Source organism: Hoplias malabaricus, chromosome 11, assembly GCF_029633855.1.
Source record: "Hoplias malabaricus isolate fHopMal1 chromosome 11, fHopMal1.hap1, whole genome shotgun sequence".
Lineage (NCBI taxonomy): Eukaryota > Metazoa > Chordata > Actinopteri > Characiformes > Erythrinidae > Hoplias > Hoplias malabaricus.
In genome coordinates, this window is record NC_089810.1 from 34,420,087 (window position 1) to 34,439,269 (window position 19,183).

The following is a 19,183-nucleotide window of genomic DNA, read 5'->3' on the forward strand; positions in this document are numbered from 1 at the left end:
AAAAAAATGATATATGGTATGAATCATTTACCATAGTTTTAAACCCAAGTAATGCACTCAGACACAAGAATTTGCATGTCATATCAATGACCCGTATATAGAAGGAGGGGGTTGATAAAAATGTGCTGCTGTAAGGGTTCAGTTTTCATGGCTCTTTTTTTTTTGGCCCTGTGAGTCTTGTATATAAAGTGAGTGTGTGAGCGGCGCGGTGCGTGTGTGTGTGTGAGACAGAGAGAGAGAAAGAATGCTGCGTGTGCGCTGTCTGAGAGGGGGTAGCCGGGGGGCGGAGGCAGCCCACCTCATCGGAAACTTGGTATAGTATAGGCTACTCACCTATAGCATTTTACACAAAAATTGTGTTCCCTCAATTTCTAATCCTCTTCTCTGCTTACACTGTAATGGTGCGTGTGTAGCTGTGTGCGTGTGTTGTTGTGTGTATGAGTGTTTTGTACCGATTTGTGAATGAGTGGTAGCTTATATTCTGGAGCTTAGCTTTTATTTTAAAGCAGAGTGATCCACAAAGAGAAGAAAAGAGTGGTACACACTTCCTGTGCTGAGAGATGCTGGAGGACATGAGAAGCTTCACTGTGGCCCTAGAGGAAACATACAGTGGCTCTCGGTTTTATCGTTTTTCATTTTAGCTCTTTCTACATAGTGTGGAAAATTAATGATGGACTGTAAGAATGATCCCAGTGCTTGGAAACACGTTCAGTCTCGTTACCTAAGAGGTTTGTTTTTGACTGCGTGTTTCAGCTTTTTTTTCTTCACTAATCACAGCTTGGAAACAGTGAACAATGTTGTCTCACTCTATAAACCGTTACAACCGGAGGTGTTCTGACGAGATGTGCTGCCTGCCGATATGTGCGATTTAACGATGCATTGACTTTCTGCGCATGCGCATACAATTAAAGAATATGTTTTTCAAAATTCCTTTTTTTTCCGGGTGCATAATACAATTTTAGCGTACTGTTATTTTTTGCTTGACTGTTCCAAAACTGTACATGGTGAAAATAAATAAATAAATGATTTTTTTAAATAATTGATGAAAATTTTATCAAAAAAACTTTATTTTTTTTACCGTCATACAGGGATTTAGGCTGTAAACAAAACCTGCTTACACTCCTCTTGGGAACCATTTTCTGATTATGGTGCTTTCGCCTACTTAAATATCATACTTGCTGTTTTAATTAGGCTGCTGTACCTATTAAAGTACATTATAGTAGGTGCACAATTGGACACTTTTTTAAGAATGTTTGCTAACGTGCTCTATTTAACCCAATACAGGGATGTACTCTAAAGTTCAGTAATGTACAATAAAGAAAAGTACTGCCTTACAGGGAGTATTTTATAACGGTCTCATTTATGATCATGAGACCTAAAGCAGTCTTTACTTATCTTTACTCCATCTGTTCTATTCTCTTAAAAATAATTTCTACTGAAACACAATATTCCAATAATAATAATAAAAAACCCACATGCTGAGATCTGATTGGCTCCAAAGTTTTCGCTCATTGATTGGATCCTCTTTATCTTACGTTAACATGAACCCTGGATATTTTTTTTGAGCTCACTGATCTTGGTTTTTCTGCAGTTGTGTAATGACGTGTTACACATTCACCTGGCAATCACTCATTCATCAGGGGCTCATTTATACAGAAATGTATTCATTAATCGTTTCCTATTAAGATTAATTCAAGCATTACTGCATCCAGTAAATATTTATTTATGCCTGCATTAATTTATCCATTCATTCCATTATATTCATTCATATTTTACTGTATCAGCGTAATAATACCCCTTTGCATTGTTTTATACAAATATACCTTTATTATAACACGTCATATATGTTTCTTTTAATGCAGTGTTTGGGATTTCTGTGCATTCGTAAATAAAAAATACATTTGTTCATGCACTTCATCATTCATGCAGTCATCAATTTACTCATTATTTTACTTATTCTATGATTTGTTTAAACATTATTTTATCAGTACATCTGTGCATTGACTCCATTACCTATTCACTCCTGGAGTATTTAATTCTCTCTCTCTCTTTTTTTCTATCCTCTATGCAGATCTCCCGCTCAGTTAGTGGTGCGTTTCAGGGTATTTTCCGTAATTCCAGCTCAGCAGCAGCAGTTCCAGTTCTGCATGATGAGGCCGAGGACTGTCCAGTCTCTTCCTTTAATGAGTGGGACCCACTCGAGGAGGTGATCGTGGGTCGAGCTGAAAATGCCAGAGTTCCACCATTCACTGTTGAGGTCAAGGTCAGGACACACCCAAACACACATGCAGTTAAAATCACAGGTCAGATCGAGGTCGAGGTCAAGGTTGAGACATAATCTTTTAAAGCTTTTAAAGCAATATCTGAGTAATAAACCTCAGAGCAATAAACCTTTCCCCTGATTTAGCCAAAGGCCACAGCTGATGTTTATTCCTTTTCCGGATGTGTAAAATTATGTTAATTTTCTCTTTCCTCAGGCAAACACTTATGAAAAGTACTGGCCATTCTATCAGAAGTTCGGAGGTCAGTCATTTCCGGAGGACCACCTGAAGAAGGCAGTGGCGGAGATTGAGGAGATGTGCAACATCCTGCGCCTCGAGGGTGTTACTGTCCGCAGACCTGAGCCAATCGACTGGTCAATGGAGTACAAAACACCTGACTTTGCCTCCACAGGTGAGCGGAAATAAAAAAGATCAACAAAACATCCTTCATAGAACAGACCATTTACACAGAATTGTAAAAGAAAACTAACTAATCTGTAAGTGATCTGAGGACTCTGTCAAGTCAGTGAATTCAAACTGGTAACCATTATTAACGTTTTATATGCAAGTATTTCTTGTTTATTATATATTAAATTGACAAAGGAAGCACAATATTATAGTGTTGTGTTGGGGGTCTCACTGCCCATCCAAACAGAAGGTGCATAATAAAAATCCCACTCCAGTTTACACTGTAATGTGTAAATGAATATTATGTCCTAAACCAATATCAAAATATGTATTTAGATAAAAACAGTAGAGCAGGAGAGCAGTGTTTGATTCCCAGCTCAGATATCCTTAACATGCAATAGCAATAAGGGTCCCTTGGACAAGATTCCTCACATTATATTCACCTTATAACTGTATGCCATTCTGGAAAAGAACATCTGCAACATGCCCTGTGTTTGTTTGTGTGTTTTGTTTGTGTTTGTGTGTATGTGTGTGTAGGTATGTATGCAGCGATGCCAAGAGACATCCTGCTGGTGGTGGGTAATGAGATCATCGAGGCACCCATGGCATGGAGAGCCCGATTCTTTGAGTACAGGGCATACAGACCCCTCATCAAAGAGTACTTCAGCAAAGGAGCCAAGTGGACCACTGCCCCTAAACCCACCATGAGTGACGCTCTGTATGACCAGGTACACACACACTGTGTGGCTACAGAAATGTTATCATCAAACATTTCAGAGGCTCATTGCTGTATGTAAAGATCAACAGATTGCAGATTTTTTTTTTGCAAACTTCAGCTGAATTCTTAATTTTTTTATTTTTATTATTACATTTTGAAAAAAGAGGAAAGTGATAAATGTGGTATAAATTATCCTTTACCAACATGTTAGAATATATTGCAGGCATTAAATATGGAATACACCTATATTTACAAAACACAAAAGATTTATGGTTATGTGGCTGTGATCTCAAATTACCCCTACACTGGCTATCTGCATCAGGTCTCTCCCTGATGGCAGACTGAGAAACTGCATGTGGAATTTACAGCCATGGCCTTCCATATTTACTGTGTGTGTGTGTGCGTGTGTAGGATTACCCAATCCGTACAGTGGAGGACAGACACAAACTTGCTGCTGAAGGTAAATTTGTGACGACTGAACACGAGCCCTGCTTCGATGCTGCAGACTTCATCAGAGCAGGAACTGACATATTTGTCCAGAGGAGTCAGGTAAAACACACACACACCTGCAAAAACACAACTAAAAACACACATGTATAACTGTTATGTATTATGTACACACCTGTCACACCTGTCTACATACACACCTATATACACTATTGGATTTGCGTTTTAATTTGTCATTATTGCTGTTTCCATGGTTACAGGTGACTAATTTTATGGGGATCGAGTGGATGCGTCGTCACTTGGCACCAAACTATAAAGTTCACATAATTTCCTTCAAAGACCCAAACCCCATGCACATCGATGCCACTTTTAACATCATTGGGCCAGGCCTGGTACTGTCCAATCCAGACAGACCCTGTAGACAGGTAAACACACACACGCACTCAAACATGCGTGCACACACACACACACACACACACACACACACACACACACAAACATACCCGCACACAAAAACATACATACGCGCACACAAAAACACACATACATGCACACACACACATAATGTTAGACAGGAGAAACTGAAACATAAGAGAATGACCCTGTTATTAACAGTGGGTTATTGTTGCCAAAATTACAAAATGACTAACTGATTGACTGTTACACAATGACTGACTGATGGACTGGTAAAGAATGACTGAATGATATAATGTTACTCAGTGACTGAATGATGAAATGTTTTACAGAGACTGATATAAGGAGCATTACAGAATGACTGATGGACAATGATATTACTGTCATTCTTTCATTATCTGTAAGCGCTTATCCAGTGCAGGGTCACAGTGGGTCCGGAGCCTACCTGGAATCATTGGGCGCAAGGCAGTAACACACTCTGGAGGGGGCGCCAGGCCTTCACAGGGCGACACACACACACACTCACGTTCACACCTATAGACACTTACCAACCTAAATCCACCTACCAACATGTGTTTTTGGACTGTGGGAGGAAATGGGAGCACCTGGAGGAAACCCACACAGACACAGGGAGAACACACCAAACTCCTCAAAGTCACCCAGAACAGGACTTGAACCCACGACCTCCAGATGTCGTGGGTTCTGCGACACTACCTGCTGCATCATTGTGCCGCACCTTACAATGTTACTTGTTCCATTTTATTTGTTTTGTTGCACTGGGTGTGCAGCTTCCTCTGAGCCCGCCCATAAACTCATTCCTGTGTCTGAATGATGTAATGTGGTAAAATTGCCTGTTTTTTTGCTTCTTTTTTTTTCCAGATTGAGATGTTTAAGAAAGCAGGCTGGAGCGTGGTGAAACCTCCAACTCCATTAATTCCAGACAGTCAGTTTGAGTTATTGCATCACATTTACACATCATTATTTTTTCTCCATTATTTTCTGTACCTTATATGTCTATGTACTTAAACTGCATTTTATTTCTCTATAGACCACCCTCTCTGGATGTCATCCAAATGGCTGTCCATGAACGTTCTGATGTTAGATGAGAAGCGTGTCATGGTGGACGCCAATGAGACAAGCATCCAGAAAATGTTTGAAAACCTTGGTGAGTGATGTTTGATTTTGCAGTATCTGAGTTTAAATATTTCTATACTGACTCTTTAAATAACTCAGAGTTCCTCAAACTGAAGTTCCACCATAAAAGATACAGATATTACACTGTGGTGCCTGCCCAAGATGGAACTGCAAATATCTCATTCTCTGCAAAGTCTGATTCATAGTTCAGTTCCAAACACATGAAAGCTTTTTTCAGCTACTTCAACTAGTACCTTTTATGGGCAAAAGTAGACACTTGGCATTGTGCATAGTGACATTTGGCATATGAGCATCTCTTACATAGCATCTCAATGTCTGTGTTCACAGCGGGTGCAGGCTAAACCAACTGAATTGACTCATAATATGTGATGTCTACTAAAATTTGTTTAGATCAGGTTTGATTTTTATAATGAAATGCATTAAAGTGTTTATTAAGACAGATATAATAATGAGTATGAGGATTTGCACTGACATTTTGTGTATTAAACAGGGATAAAGACAATAAAGGTGAGCATCCGTCACGCTAACTCTCTCGGAGGGGGCTTCCACTGCTGGACCACCGACATCCGTCGCCATGGAACACTGCAGTCTTACTTCCACTAGCCGCCAGAACACGGCAGTTCTTATTGAGTTTAACTCTCACAGCGATGAGCATTCACACTGGACATCCAGTTACTTATGATCCGCTCCGCTGCATGTTCTGGGATTTTACTGCTGTGCTAAAGAGCTTCTGCCAAACAACAAACAGAAAAACAAAAAACAGAAACGACAGAAACAGTGCCGAAGTCTGGTGCCTCAATAACAACTGCTCTCTTCTGACCGGCTACGTCTAAATGTTAATAACCAACTACTGCAATGTATTTAATACATTTGCAAATTAATTATTGTAGGAATGCAGCACCGTCCCTTAATAATCCCCCTGCTCCTCCACGTCACCAAGAAAACAGACAAGACCAGGAACAGACAAACAGTCTCTACCTCCTATTTCGATCAACGATTATTTACAATTGTTTTATTTCATAAGGAGCAAAATTCTCCCATGAATTTTTTACATTCTTTATCAGTCATTGTCATAGGTCATTACACATTTGATTTCTTAGCTAGAATATATTTATAAATGTGAACCAAACTGTAAATATATATATGTATGTCATGAATACCGTTTTTCGTACAATTTTCGGGCTCTTTTCCTATGTCTCCTGCTGACGTAGCTGTTTCTGTTCAATAGTGAACTTTTGGTAAGATTTGAAGTTTTTCTGTTGCCGCTTCACTGCTTCGCTGCTTATATTTTCACATTTTAATGTGTTATTGTTTTGTTTTGTTTTTCTTTTAATTTTGGGAACATTTCAGTGCTTTCAAAGTGGTCACCCTGCTGGTGAGTGGCAGAACTGACCCCTAAAGCTAGGGAAGTGTAGCAATATGTATGAAGTCAAAGCATGACAATTCTATAAGAAACATATTCAGGGAAAATGTACCTTTGCATGATGTGAAAATAAAATTTTAAAAAATGACTGAGAAAAAAAAACATGTTTTTTGATTAATTTACAATTATTTAAATTGACAAAGGGATAACTGTTTAAAAATAACTTTTAAATTACATCTCCAAAGATAAACATGTAAATCCATTTTTGTCAGTTTTCACATAGTGCGAAGGACAGCTGCTGTGTTGAAATTTCACTATAAAAGGACCAATAAAAATGCCCCATCTATTGGTGTCCACTGAAAATGCAGATGGTTTTTACTCATCCTCTAAATTTACTATTATTACTACAATATAAAATCACACAAGAATGCATAAAATAATCAGAATTTTGTACTGCTTTATCTACTTTATACACAGTTGTACACTATATTTGCAGTTGTATTGTTTTACTGCTTTCAGACACAATGCAGCTTCTCTCTAATTATATTAAAACTTATATTCAATAAAATATGACAGGTTTTAATGATTAAATGATAATCATCAGTCTTCATAAATTCACCACAGGACACTAGTGGAGAATATTTAAATCCTAATAATTTCAGCGGAATGTGCTGCCCTCTGGTGGCCAAATGATCTACAAACCAGTGTGGCATACTGAGATTCATAGCGGCTTAAAAATCAAATTAAGACTAAACTAAACTGACTTCCACACCGTCAGAACTGACACGGCTAATCAGAGTACTTTGAGATTCAAAGTTTTCTGAGTCACGGACTTAGTGACTGATATACATTCTTACACGCCTGCAAGAGCCTAGAACAAGCACCAGGTGGCGCTATACACCATTAAACCTCACGAACGCAGGCCGGCTAGATAAAAAAAATGCAGAAACGTCTCACCGTCAAGATAAATAACCGTAATTGAGCTCTTAAGTTTGCCTGATTTTTTTTTTTAGTTTAGACCATTTGTATAGAATTATTAGCAGTTAAATTATTATTACTCATTTCCCCGACACTACTTGTGTGTGTGTGTGTGTGTGTGTTTGGTTAACATACTGTCGAGTCCTAACTGTCTAAAATATAAAATATAAATAATTGTATTTACATATATATTAAATGTCCGCTGAGCTCCAGCTATAACGCGTTCTCACAAACAGCGCTCGGATAACTGTGAAACCTGCGCGTGCGTGTGAGCTGTCAGCCAATCAGGCCACAGAAACTCAAGACAGAACCAACCAATCGCGTCACTTGAAGGCGGCACTTGTCGGATTACAGGTGTAGTTGGGTTTTTTACAGAATAGGGGCTTTTTAACAGAATTCGAGTAGGGGGTTTTGGCGAAGTGCAGGTGATTTATGTGTATTAAACTGGTGTGTTTTTTGTGGGTCGAAGATATGGGTGAGTTTTGTACCAAGTATGAATTGAATTCTTAATATTTGTTCAAAACCAGTCAGAAAATGGAAAATATGTATGAAAATGGTGTTGGCGGACAACTGATGCTTTTAGTTCCTCAAAGGTAATTCAGGCGTGTTTCAGCCACTGAACTGTACAGGTTTTCGAACAGAATACGGGTGTGTTTTAGACCAAGAAAGGAACACAGGCGTGTTTTAAACCAACAGCTGAATATAGGTGGGTTTACACCAAAAACAGAATGCGGGTGTGTTTTAGACCAAGAACGAAATACTGGTGGGTTTTTTGACCAAGGATTAAATACGGGTAGGTTTCAGACAACGAACGGAATACGGGTTGGTTTTGTGTAGGACAAGCGGTGTGTGTTTGTCAGAAAGCGGGTATGTTCTGTTCCTCTGCTCGAATACGGGTGTGTTTCTTGGTTTCCTCCCAGCTCGCTCCGCCCCCCGCGCGGCTCATTTGCATTGACGTCAGCAGAGGCTGGAGGTCAAATCCTCGCCGCTTTTATTGGATCCGCCGCTGTCAGAGAGAGAGAGAGAGCGAGAGAGAGAGAGAGAGAGAAAGAGCGCAAAAGAAAAAGAAAAACTCCTTGCTGTATTTATGGATTTACGGTCTTATTTTATTCAATATGTACACACGCTCAGACACACTAAGGGAGAAAACGCCTCGTGAAGCGACGGAGGCGCGCGACGCCGTTCTCCTCGGGATCGACACAAACTTAAAGGGCCGATAGGATTTGTTTTGTGGGTTCCTCGTTTTCCTTTTTTTTCTCTGCTGTTGTTTTTGTTTTTTGCGTGTTTTTTCAGCATTCGGATTTCGGGAGCTCCTCAGAGACAGGGTTTTGAGGGATTTGCTGTTTTTGGGGGATTCTGGAGTTGGGGGGGGGTTACCCTGGTGGAGGATCGCACACCTTATTCTGCTGCTTTTATTTTCTGGCAGTCTTTTTGTTGTTGTCTCTGAGAATTTGGAGGATCTGTGTGATTATTCTGAATGTTTAGTGTTTGTGTGTGTGTGGCTGTGTCAATGGAGTGTGTGTTGGGGATTAAGCTCGTGCTGGATACTGAAGCCCCCCCTACCTTCTTTAGGCTGGAGGAACCACTATGCATCAGGAATATTACAGCCTGTTGATGAGACTTGAAAAGAGCACCAGACACTTTTTCTCTTCTTATAGTTTTTGGTTTTCTTGTGTGTTTAAATGTGTGTGTGTGTGTGTGTGATGTGTTTACGGCCATGGATTTGTGTAAAGCCTGAGAAATAAAAACTCTAACAGTGGGGTCAGAGGTCTGGAGAAATGGAGGTACAGTGATGGAGAAGTGGTGGGAGAGAAGAAGGAAAGAAGAAGAAGAAGAAGAAGAAGAGATGGATGGGGCTAAATGATAACACATCACACACACACACACATACGCACACTCATGCATTTTCCTCACACAAGGCCCAAAGGAGACTTGGAGATCTTTTTCCCGGTGTTTTTCGGGGGCTGGGGGGGGGGGTTATTTCTCTGTGTTTAATCTCCCTGAACATTTACACTGAGCTTACACATTCAGTGCATAGAGTAGAAACACAGGATCTGAAGAAGGCTGAGAGTTAAAGGCCAAGAGACGCGGAGAGAGGCCTGAGCTGAGCTGATAAAGAAGAGACAGAGTTTAGGAGTGTGTTGAAGCATGGGCTGTGCCTCCAGCATCCACATCTCGGATCGGGTGGTGTATCACAGCGGGAAAGAAGCAGAGGACTCGCTCTCTCCACCTCAGAGCAACACACACCAGGGCCTTCCCATCAAACCCTGCACCAAGGTGAGTGTGTCTGTGTTTGTGTGAGGGTCCCATGGACTCTATGTGGATTCATGTGTCATCTTTGTCCCCAAAACAATTCACACATCATCATTTTCTTCCCTTTTTTCATAACTTTATTTCCCTGCATCTTCTGAACACAGCTGCTGCATTATATGCTACTCAAATACTTTATGATAGATGGACCAATAGAAATGCACCAAAATTGACCTGGTTTGAGTGAAAGCAAGATCGATAGATACATAGAAATATATACTATTGACGGGAACTGTATATCATATAGAGACAAAATGCCATATTAAAGTGCAACATTTACAAAGCAAAGATTAATAAATATAAAGATTAAAGGATAACTAATACAACCTGTCTCTTTAACTTTGAATAATTATTTGACATGACAGGTGCCATTGCAAAGAAAGCAGCAGACAGAGTCAAGGATTTGTTGTGTTGTAATGTGTTGCATTTCAAAAATTAAAGATAAAATCCCATTCAACAAGTAAATCAATGAGGATAAAGTGCTAGTGGACATTATCTTCCAGTGCGACTGCGGCACGAGGACCGGGTCATCAGGAGGCGGGAATACAGGCTTACTGACTTCCATATTCTTATGTGTCATTGCAATTTGTTATCAAATATCCATCAATACAACAGTGTTGAAACCAAGCTGTTCTGCTGATGTGGAACTGACCGCAATAACCATGTTATTTTTACAGTTATAAATATATTTCCATGTTTTATTTTAGGCTGGAATAATTTAATAGTACAAATCAATACAAAAATTCTGCTAATGGTGGAAAATGTCTTTGGGTGTAGTTCCTCTATAATGAGAATATTGAAAGTATACACATTCTGATTTAATATTTATATAATTGTATTTACACGTAATAGATTTGCAAAACACAGACAGAACGCTATACCTTAAAACTGCCACTGAATTTTATCCTCACTATGCTGCTCAACATCTTCGTAAGCAGGGACGATTGTGTGTTTGTTTCAGACTGCTTTACGTGATGTTTTTTATATTATACGTTCTTATAATAGAACAACTGCTGAAAATGCCGTGAATGGGAGGCTTTACATATTAATAACGATAATATTGAAGAAAAAGAAAAATGAAGGTTTTTATGTTCACTGCAGAGAAGCATGGGGGTGGTAGTGCTCTTTAAGTACTGACCATATCCAGCGTATACTCAGAAGTGTATTTGATAACAACACTTATCAATAATAACATATTGTCCCCTCTCTAATTAAAAGCAGAACAATTTTTGCGTTCTCCTCCAACGTGACCGTATTGGAGACACATATGTATTTAGAAAATGGTTACATGCAGCGTAAACACCTGTATATGTCCCGTTTGTCGTATTCAGGTTTTTAATTCTAATTATGGCTGAACCGTTAAAAGATTTTATATTGGACTTGGAATATCAGAGTGCAGTAAATGTCTAACGGTTGTAATGGTTCTGTTGTAGATGTGATATAATGATGTGATGTAGAGCCTGTGAATACATATACAGAGTTCTGGATCTAAATTGTATTTTTCTGTGACAGAAATCAGTGACATTTTATAAAAATCTGTGCTTTCAAAAGAAATCCATTTTGTCATTTGAACATTTCTGCAGAAATGTGTGTGTGTGTGAGTGTCAGTGTGTGAGACAAAAAGAGAGAGAGGTTCTACAATAAACTGTGGATCTGCTGATAAATCACTTTTATTATATATATATATATATATATACTGTAGTGGGTTTCTCAGATTTCTGTGTAAAAATATTTACACACACTCTCTAGACTCATCTTGAGCTCTGATTGGTCATATCACTCAGCAAGCTTCTATGTGATTGATTATTGGACTCAGTCAGTGATTGGTTGGAGGACTTGTTAAACTGCTCTGTGATTGGTCAGAGGACTCTGTCAATGGCCTTTTTTAACACACAGTTACTGTTAATTTACTGAATAATTTAACTGGGCAAAAATGTGACCCGTGCCAAAGTTATGGTACAGTGTATGTGCACATTATTTGGAGTGTGTACATTATTTGCATATGGGATGTGTGTGTGTTTGTGTGCATGTGTTAGTATGTATGGTGTATTTTTTATTTATTTATTTTTCATGAGTGTGTTTCTAGGAACACTCAGTTGCAGTTACACACACTGCCCGGAACTGTCTGTGATTCTGCTTCAGTCAATCAACAGTAAATCAACCCCATTTGCTGACCACAATAGTCTATAATCTCTAGACAGTGTTTATAACCTTTATAGAAGAACATGAGATGAAAGGAGATGTGCTAAAGCACAAACGCATGAGCCTTTTGCCACGAGTCCACCATAACATTGTGGAACTGTGTTCTCTGGAGTGAAGGCTCTCCATCCATAACTTTGGGACACGTTGGAGTGGTGTTTGACTGATAAAAGACAACATCTACAATTGTGGGGAACTGCTGTTTTCACCGGTTTGTTTATGTTCAGAAGCTCCACGTCTCTTAAGGTGGAACAGTATGTTTGAGATAAAAACAGGTGGCTAAAGTTTAACTTTAAAGTTTGACTGTTGGAATTACCACTGAAACTCATTTGTAACTCAAGTTCTTTAGTTTTGTACTTTTGGCCTATTTACTTTCATGCAGTTAGCAGTCTCCCAAATCTGCAGATATTGTCACTTTAATTAATCGGAAGCAGTATAAATAAGTCAGTATTACCCATCTGTGGCGCAATAATAGAGCAATATCCTCATTGGGGTTAGTGCTTTTCAACGTTTGGAGTTCTCTCTGTTGTCTAAAAAATTCCAGATGGTTTTTAGCTGCTGTGAGCCTAGCATACTGGACCGAGACACAGTTTTTTTTTTACCCGTTTACTGGTGCAGAGACTTCGTAAACACATTAGACTGGTTTTACGCAAACAGACTGGAGAGCTAGCAAATATGAAAAAACATGTGAATTTCGTAAAAAGCTTGTCATAACCGTAAACATCACCTTTAATATTTATATTCATCCGGCTTAATCCCATCAAATCCTCACTTCCCACAAATCATTCTGAGGAGTATAAAGAAACCCTGTGCTGTTCTGCTTAGGGCATAAATAATGTATGTCCAGTGTATCCACACTGTACACGCTACCTGCAGTTAGTCATAGGTATTTATGGGAAAAGCAAGGAAAAACATGTAAGTTGCTATTATTATTATTATTATTATTATTATTATTATTATTAGTTTACTACATCATTTGAACACAAATGTGAAAAGTTCACGATGAATGGACTTAGACATGAACCATAGACATTACTTTTGAAAAAGGTTTTTTTTCCCTTCTCCTGTAAAGTTACTATTTTGGAGATGTTTTTCTTTGGACAGTGACAATATTCAACATAGAGTTTGGAATGATGTGCTGAGGTCTTGGAATGTATCCCCTGCAGATAAGGGGGACCACTATATCTGTGAAAATATGCAGAAATTTCTGAAAGATCTGAAACTAAGCTGCTGTTTTGTGTGTATGGAAGGGGATGTGGTCTTCATAAGGTGGACATCATGTGTTTAAGGTGAAAATGGTGTCTTTATGTTGGATGTGGGCTTTTAGACTTTGGCACTATTTTTTTTTGTTTGTTTTTCTTTCTTGAAATACTACATTAGAGCAGTTGACAGTGTTGATGAATGGAACCAGACATCCCCCCCCCCAAACACTCCTTACAGAACGTTATTACAGTAAACGGTGCTGGCCACCCTGCTGATGTTTGACCACATTTACCACATTTTAGAGAAGGATTTCTTTTTAACTTATTCCCGTTAAAGAGGGGTGTGCAGGACAGTTTGAGGCAGAAAAAATTTGTCAGTTTTTAGGTCACAATTTTCAGCTATGTTTATCTTTTGGACAGTGCAGTTTTGTTTGTCTTAATCAGCTGGAAACCTTTGGTTTATTACCAGAAAACCTGAGACTGCCTTACTAACACAGTCATTGAGAGTTTATTTACTGTACTTTAATTATATGGTGACTGTGTGTTATTAAACCTGTTTAATTGTTTCCACACATCATTGCACAGTTATTCCCTCAGGCTTTGTGTGTGTGTGTGTGTGTGTGTGTGTGTGTATGTGTGTGCACACTCACACGTGCGCGTGTTATGGAGAAAGAACAGTTTCAGTTGTTTATTCTCTTACTTTATATGTAACTTTTCTTGCCACTGATTGGCTGATTTTTGGTTGGATTTCCCACTGCCATTAGGGGGAATTAGGAAAGGTGTGTGTGTGTGTGTAAGCTGCTGCTGTAATGGTTTTGTAACTGGTGTTACATGGCCCTGCTCTAGTTATTTTTGGTGAATCACTTGGTGTAAGTTGTCATTAACACTATATTATTCACATTGAACCTGACTCTAAAATCAGATATAGTATATTCATAAAAATGAAATGCATACATTTTATTGCACTATCATCATGATTGTTGTATTTAACACAGTGTTAGTGTTGTATTAAATCTATTATTTCATTGGTGAGATTTGCTCACAAACTGAAGGTTTAAAATGTTCAAACACCCAGCAAAAATTTGTCAGATTCGGATTGCCTTCTCTGTGGATTCCAGGTAGATTCAGCCAAGATTCTCTCCATTTCTCAGGCCTTCAGGAAGTATACTTAAAGTACACACCTTAGAGCACCTTCCAGCTTCTTTAGGAAGAAAAAAGAAGAATCTAATAATCACACTCTGATTTACAGACAGAGAAAGAATGTCATGTTCAAATTTCAGAACTTTCAGCAGACAGAGAGAGAGAGAGAGAGAGAGAGAGAGAGAGAGAGAGAGAGAGAGAGAGAGAGAGAGAGAGAGAGAGACAGACAGACACAGAGAGAGAGAGAGACACACACACACACACAGACTGACTGACAGACATACTGTCCTGGTTCAGGTCCTGTGAGATGAGACTGAAACCATTTTTTAAGAGAAGGCCACATTTTATCTGAAGGCCACACACACACAGTAAAACATAGTGAAAGAGTGTGTGTGTGTGAATGACATTAATATGGTGTGTGTGTATTTAATGCTGATAATTTTGCTATATCATATCGTCTCTCAGCTGATTGGCTAGGATTGCTCTGCTGCAGTTTGTAGTTAAAGCATCTTCTTTAACATTGAGCTTGTGACAGTTAAAGGGGAATTCCACCCATTTTCCACAAATTTTCCCCAGAGTCCCGTGTGATTTCTTTCCAGTGTTGGTAAATGGAACCAGACATCCCAAGTCTACCACACACACATGCTGCTGCATTATTTCCCCCACACAAAGAGCAGTGACCTCCACCAGCCTACAGTTTTATATGGAGTGATGAGATTTTAGTGAAAAATCTCAACTAAATAAGTTTCTTTTCTTCGCATCGTACTTGAATGTCCCTCTCCACCAGGAAAGTAGTGAATTTCACTAATGTTAATGAAAATGTAAGTAATGAATGTGAGTCTACTGCAGTAAAAGTTTGAAAAGTGAGAGCGGAACATCTTTTTGTTCGTTTCTGCATGTGATTTCTCTAGTGTGTTTTTAAGCCAGTTGTGTGTGTGTGTATATGTATATGTGTGTCTGTGTGTGTGTGTTTGCAGTGTTGAGTCAAGGGCGCGACACCATCTGGGCGGCCGAGTGTGTGATAAGACTCGAGTACAAGGTCTGACGAGGTTCTCTCTCTCTCTCTCTCTCTCTCTCATTCATGCACACACTCACACATTCCACCAAGAGAGAGAGGGGGTCTCTGAGAGGGAGAGACACTGAAAGAGAGAGGGAGAGCAAGAGACAGAGAAGGACAGTCTGAGAGACTTTGAAAGGGAGAGGCAGAGAGGGAGAATTAATGTGGGAATTGGAGCATTTATTGTCAGTGTTTAATTCAATTTCATATGCGTGTGTGTGTGTGTGTTCGGCCTCCTCCAAACAGGCCGTGGTTTATCTAGCCTTGGCTCATAACTCCATTCCTCCACCACCCCTTCTCTCTCTCTCTCTCTCTCTCTCTCTCTCTCTCTCTCTCTGTCTCTCTCTGTCTTTCTCTCTCTCTGTTTATTGAACACATGTTAGGGGTAAAACATGATATTTGACCTAAATGCCGTACCTAAACACAAGAGTGATGGACTAAAGCAAAGTTGGCAATAAATGAAGGTGTGAAATACGTTCTAAAACCCAATCTTATTCTGATTGTCATTCCACTTTGAGGTGCAGCAGTCCACCAGTTTGAAAACCTTCCTAACACATCTGTGTGGTGTTGCTTAGACACTAGGAGACATATCGTAAGCAAAATAAGCAGTCAAGGCCATGGCTTAGCCAGTCTGTTTTGATACTGCCGTGTTCCAAACCTGCGGATGCAGACTACCAGGGTTTCTTACACCATAAACCTAAGGAACCAGTCCTTGCTGTAGAGTTACTAATGCTTGGCACACCCTAGAGCATAATCGGGCTGATATTGAGGCCAGTTTGCTCCTTCCAATATTTTCAATAGTTCTCCTAATTTTGGGGGGATCATAAAAGATATTTCTACATTAACCTGCAGTGTGTGTCCATAATCCAGCCTTTACTCCTACCATTTTCTCCCAGTGACTTCGGGGGCACCCCGACTGTGAATCGTAAATGTGAAACATGTTCTATATTTATGACTCAGAATCCAGTAGTGTGTGGTGGACTGGATGTTTATTTACATCCAGTTTGTGAGAAACTCCGCCTGTTCTCGCGACATTCAGTTCATGAGAAGCACCCTTGAGGTTTTGAGGTCTGGAGTTGTCTGTCGAGTGTGAGCATTCTCTGTGAACTTTGGGGACTACAATGATCAAGCACAGAAAATTCTAAAAAATATCTATATGTGGGGTGTCTCATGATTTCAATATCAGTCATTTTTAAAATCCTGTAGTGTGTGCCAGGCATAATTCTGCATTTGCCCTGCTCTGGCGCATCAACACCCCAACCCGTATCCCAGTCAAAGGCATGATGCAGCCGGCCCTTTGAATTGGGGAATGTTGTGTGAGGAACGGTTGAGCTGAGACAGAATGTATGCAAATGAATCTGGCCAATGTGATGTGTTGATCCAGTCCACTCTGAAGATACCTGGTGTTTTAGTGTTGTGTCCACAACGCAGCGTGTGAAACCTTCATTCCATATTCAGAATGGACTTGATTTCAATTGGATGTCTCAGGGAATGCCTTTTTGACATATCTTGGTATTGATTTCACACTATGCAAATCTGTGCACCAATGCCTGATCTCCTCATACAGTGCTCATATGGGAAGATATGTGTCTAGACCAATTCCATCCCAAAGGCCCCTCAACCTCACAGCATTTTTAACAGTTCAACTAGAGGCATAGTTAGCTTCAGGAGGGGGGATCCCTGTGCTATTAGCTAGCTTGTTTTGTGCTAGCGTGCTATGTGTTGAGTCTGGAAAATGTTTAAAGTTGATCCCGAAGCTCGTATATATCTAGAGAGAGGAAATTGGAAACAGTAGTGAATCTTGTGTGAGCACCTGAACCAAACTCTGCAGCAGAATATCACTAAATTATAGGTAAAAAATAGTGTTTAATGCTGAACCATCACCAAGATGAAACACAGATCTGCACACAGCACAACACTAGCACTGTGTGAACCACTCTGAGAAATAATTATGAGCTTTTAGTCAGGAGAATCGACATTCACAGGGATTTGACCAATATTTCTACATTAAATGTTTTTTTGACTGCAGTTTCACAGGATAATTTTAATCAGTGGAGGCACGTGATTCATTTAAGTATATAGGATATGACAAAATTGACAAATTAGGATGTAATTAGTAAAAGAGAGAGAAAAAAAAATCAAGCAATGTTAAAATGATAATAAAACAAATGTAAAATCAGTGATATTTAAAAACAACAAATGAGACAAAAGTTAAAAAAGAAAATAAGAATAAAGCTCAGTTATTTAAAATGACTGAAATAATAATGCCATAAACATCCGTCCATCCATCCATTATCTGTAACCGCTTATCCAATTTAGGGTCGCGGGGGGTCCAGAGCCTACCTGGAATCATTGGGCGCAAGGCGGGAATACACCCTGGAGGGGACGCCAGTCCTTCACAGGGCAACACAGAAACACACACATTCACGGACACTTTCGAGTCGCCAATCCACCTGCACGTTTTTGGACTGTGGGAGGAAACCGGAGCACCCGGAGGAAACCCACGCGGACACGGGGAGAACACACCAACTCCTCACAGACAGTCACCCGGAGCGGGAATCGAACCCACAACCTCCAGGCCCCTGGAGCTGTGTGACTGCGACACTACCTGCTGCGCCACCGTGCCGCCCTGCCATAAACATACAATACGATATTAGACCATATTCTAATAAAAAATAAAAGAACCTTTAACTTAAGTCAAATTAAGGAAGATATTAATAAAAAATAAACACAAAAATTGACTAAAATTCATTCATTCATTATCTGTAACAGCTTATCCAGTTCAGGGTCGCGGTGGGTCCAGAGCCTACCTGGAATCATTGGGCACAAGGTGGGAATAAGCCCTGGAGGGGGTGCCAGTCCTTCACAGGGCAACACAGACACATACACACATTTACTCACAGACTCACACCTACGGACACTTTTTTGAGTCCCCAATCCACCTACCAACGTGTGTTTTCAGACTGTGGGAGGAAACCGGAGCACCCGGAGGAAACCCACGCGGACACAGGGAGAACACACCACACTCCTCACAGACAGTCACCCGGAGCGGGAATTGAACCCACAACCTCCAGGCCCCTGGAGCTGTGTGACTGCGACACTACCTGCTGCGACACCGTGCCTCCCATGGACTAAAATAATTAAAATAATATTAATTTGAAAAACATTAAACAGTTACTGGCAAAGTGAAGTGGTTATGAATTTAAAGTTTAAAATGAGGAGCTGAGTGGAAGTGGATTCCAGCTCACAGGTGCACTGTGACTAAAAGCAGTTTTTCCCGGTTCAGTTAAAACTCTCTCTACCTGGCAGTTGATCCCACCACTGAAGTGAGTCAGATAATTACCATTATTAACAGACATCACTGAAGTAATATACGGTGGCATTTGGCTGCAGAGTGTTTTATAAATAAAATTGAATGAATGTCACCTTATCATTTGAAATAATTTAGCTAACATTTCAGAAGCTATCACTTTTAAAATGTTTTCAAAGTTTTAGTTTATCCACGTCTGCACTGTGAAATACACTGTATGT

At 39.7% G+C, this 19,183-nt stretch overlaps 2 protein-coding genes across 3 annotated transcripts in view; both read left to right on the forward strand.

The window, feature by feature from the left end:
- The first annotated feature begins 218 nt into the window (after positions 1-218).
- gatm (glycine amidinotransferase (L-arginine:glycine amidinotransferase)) lies at positions 219-7,137 on the forward strand. Of its 2 annotated transcripts, none has more exons than XM_066685297.1 (9): positions 219-313; positions 2,072-2,263; positions 2,478-2,673; positions 3,207-3,397; positions 3,799-3,936; positions 4,095-4,259; positions 5,128-5,191; positions 5,297-5,413; positions 5,894-7,137. In XM_066685297.1, the coding sequence occupies exons 1-9, from the start codon at positions 245-247 to the stop codon at positions 6,004-6,006; spliced, it is 1,245 nt and encodes a 414-aa protein (XP_066541394.1). In that variant the 5' UTR covers positions 219-244; the 3' UTR covers positions 6,007-7,137. The 2 variants fall into 2 exon arrangements, with proteins under 2 accessions (XP_066541394.1, XP_066541395.1); XM_066685298.1 differs by lacking the exon at positions 219-313 and adding an exon at positions 382-401.
- Positions 7,138-8,765: 1,628 nt separating this feature from the next.
- The window catches only part of pde8a (phosphodiesterase 8A), a 41,165-nt gene continuing 30,747 nt past the window's right edge, over positions 8,766-19,183 (forward strand). The window contains exon 1 of the mRNA XM_066684967.1: positions 8,766-10,021. Coding sequence (XP_066541064.1) covers positions 9,893-10,021 — 129 coding nt within the window. The 5' untranslated portion in view covers positions 8,766-9,892. The remainder of the gene's footprint in view (positions 10,022-19,183) is intronic.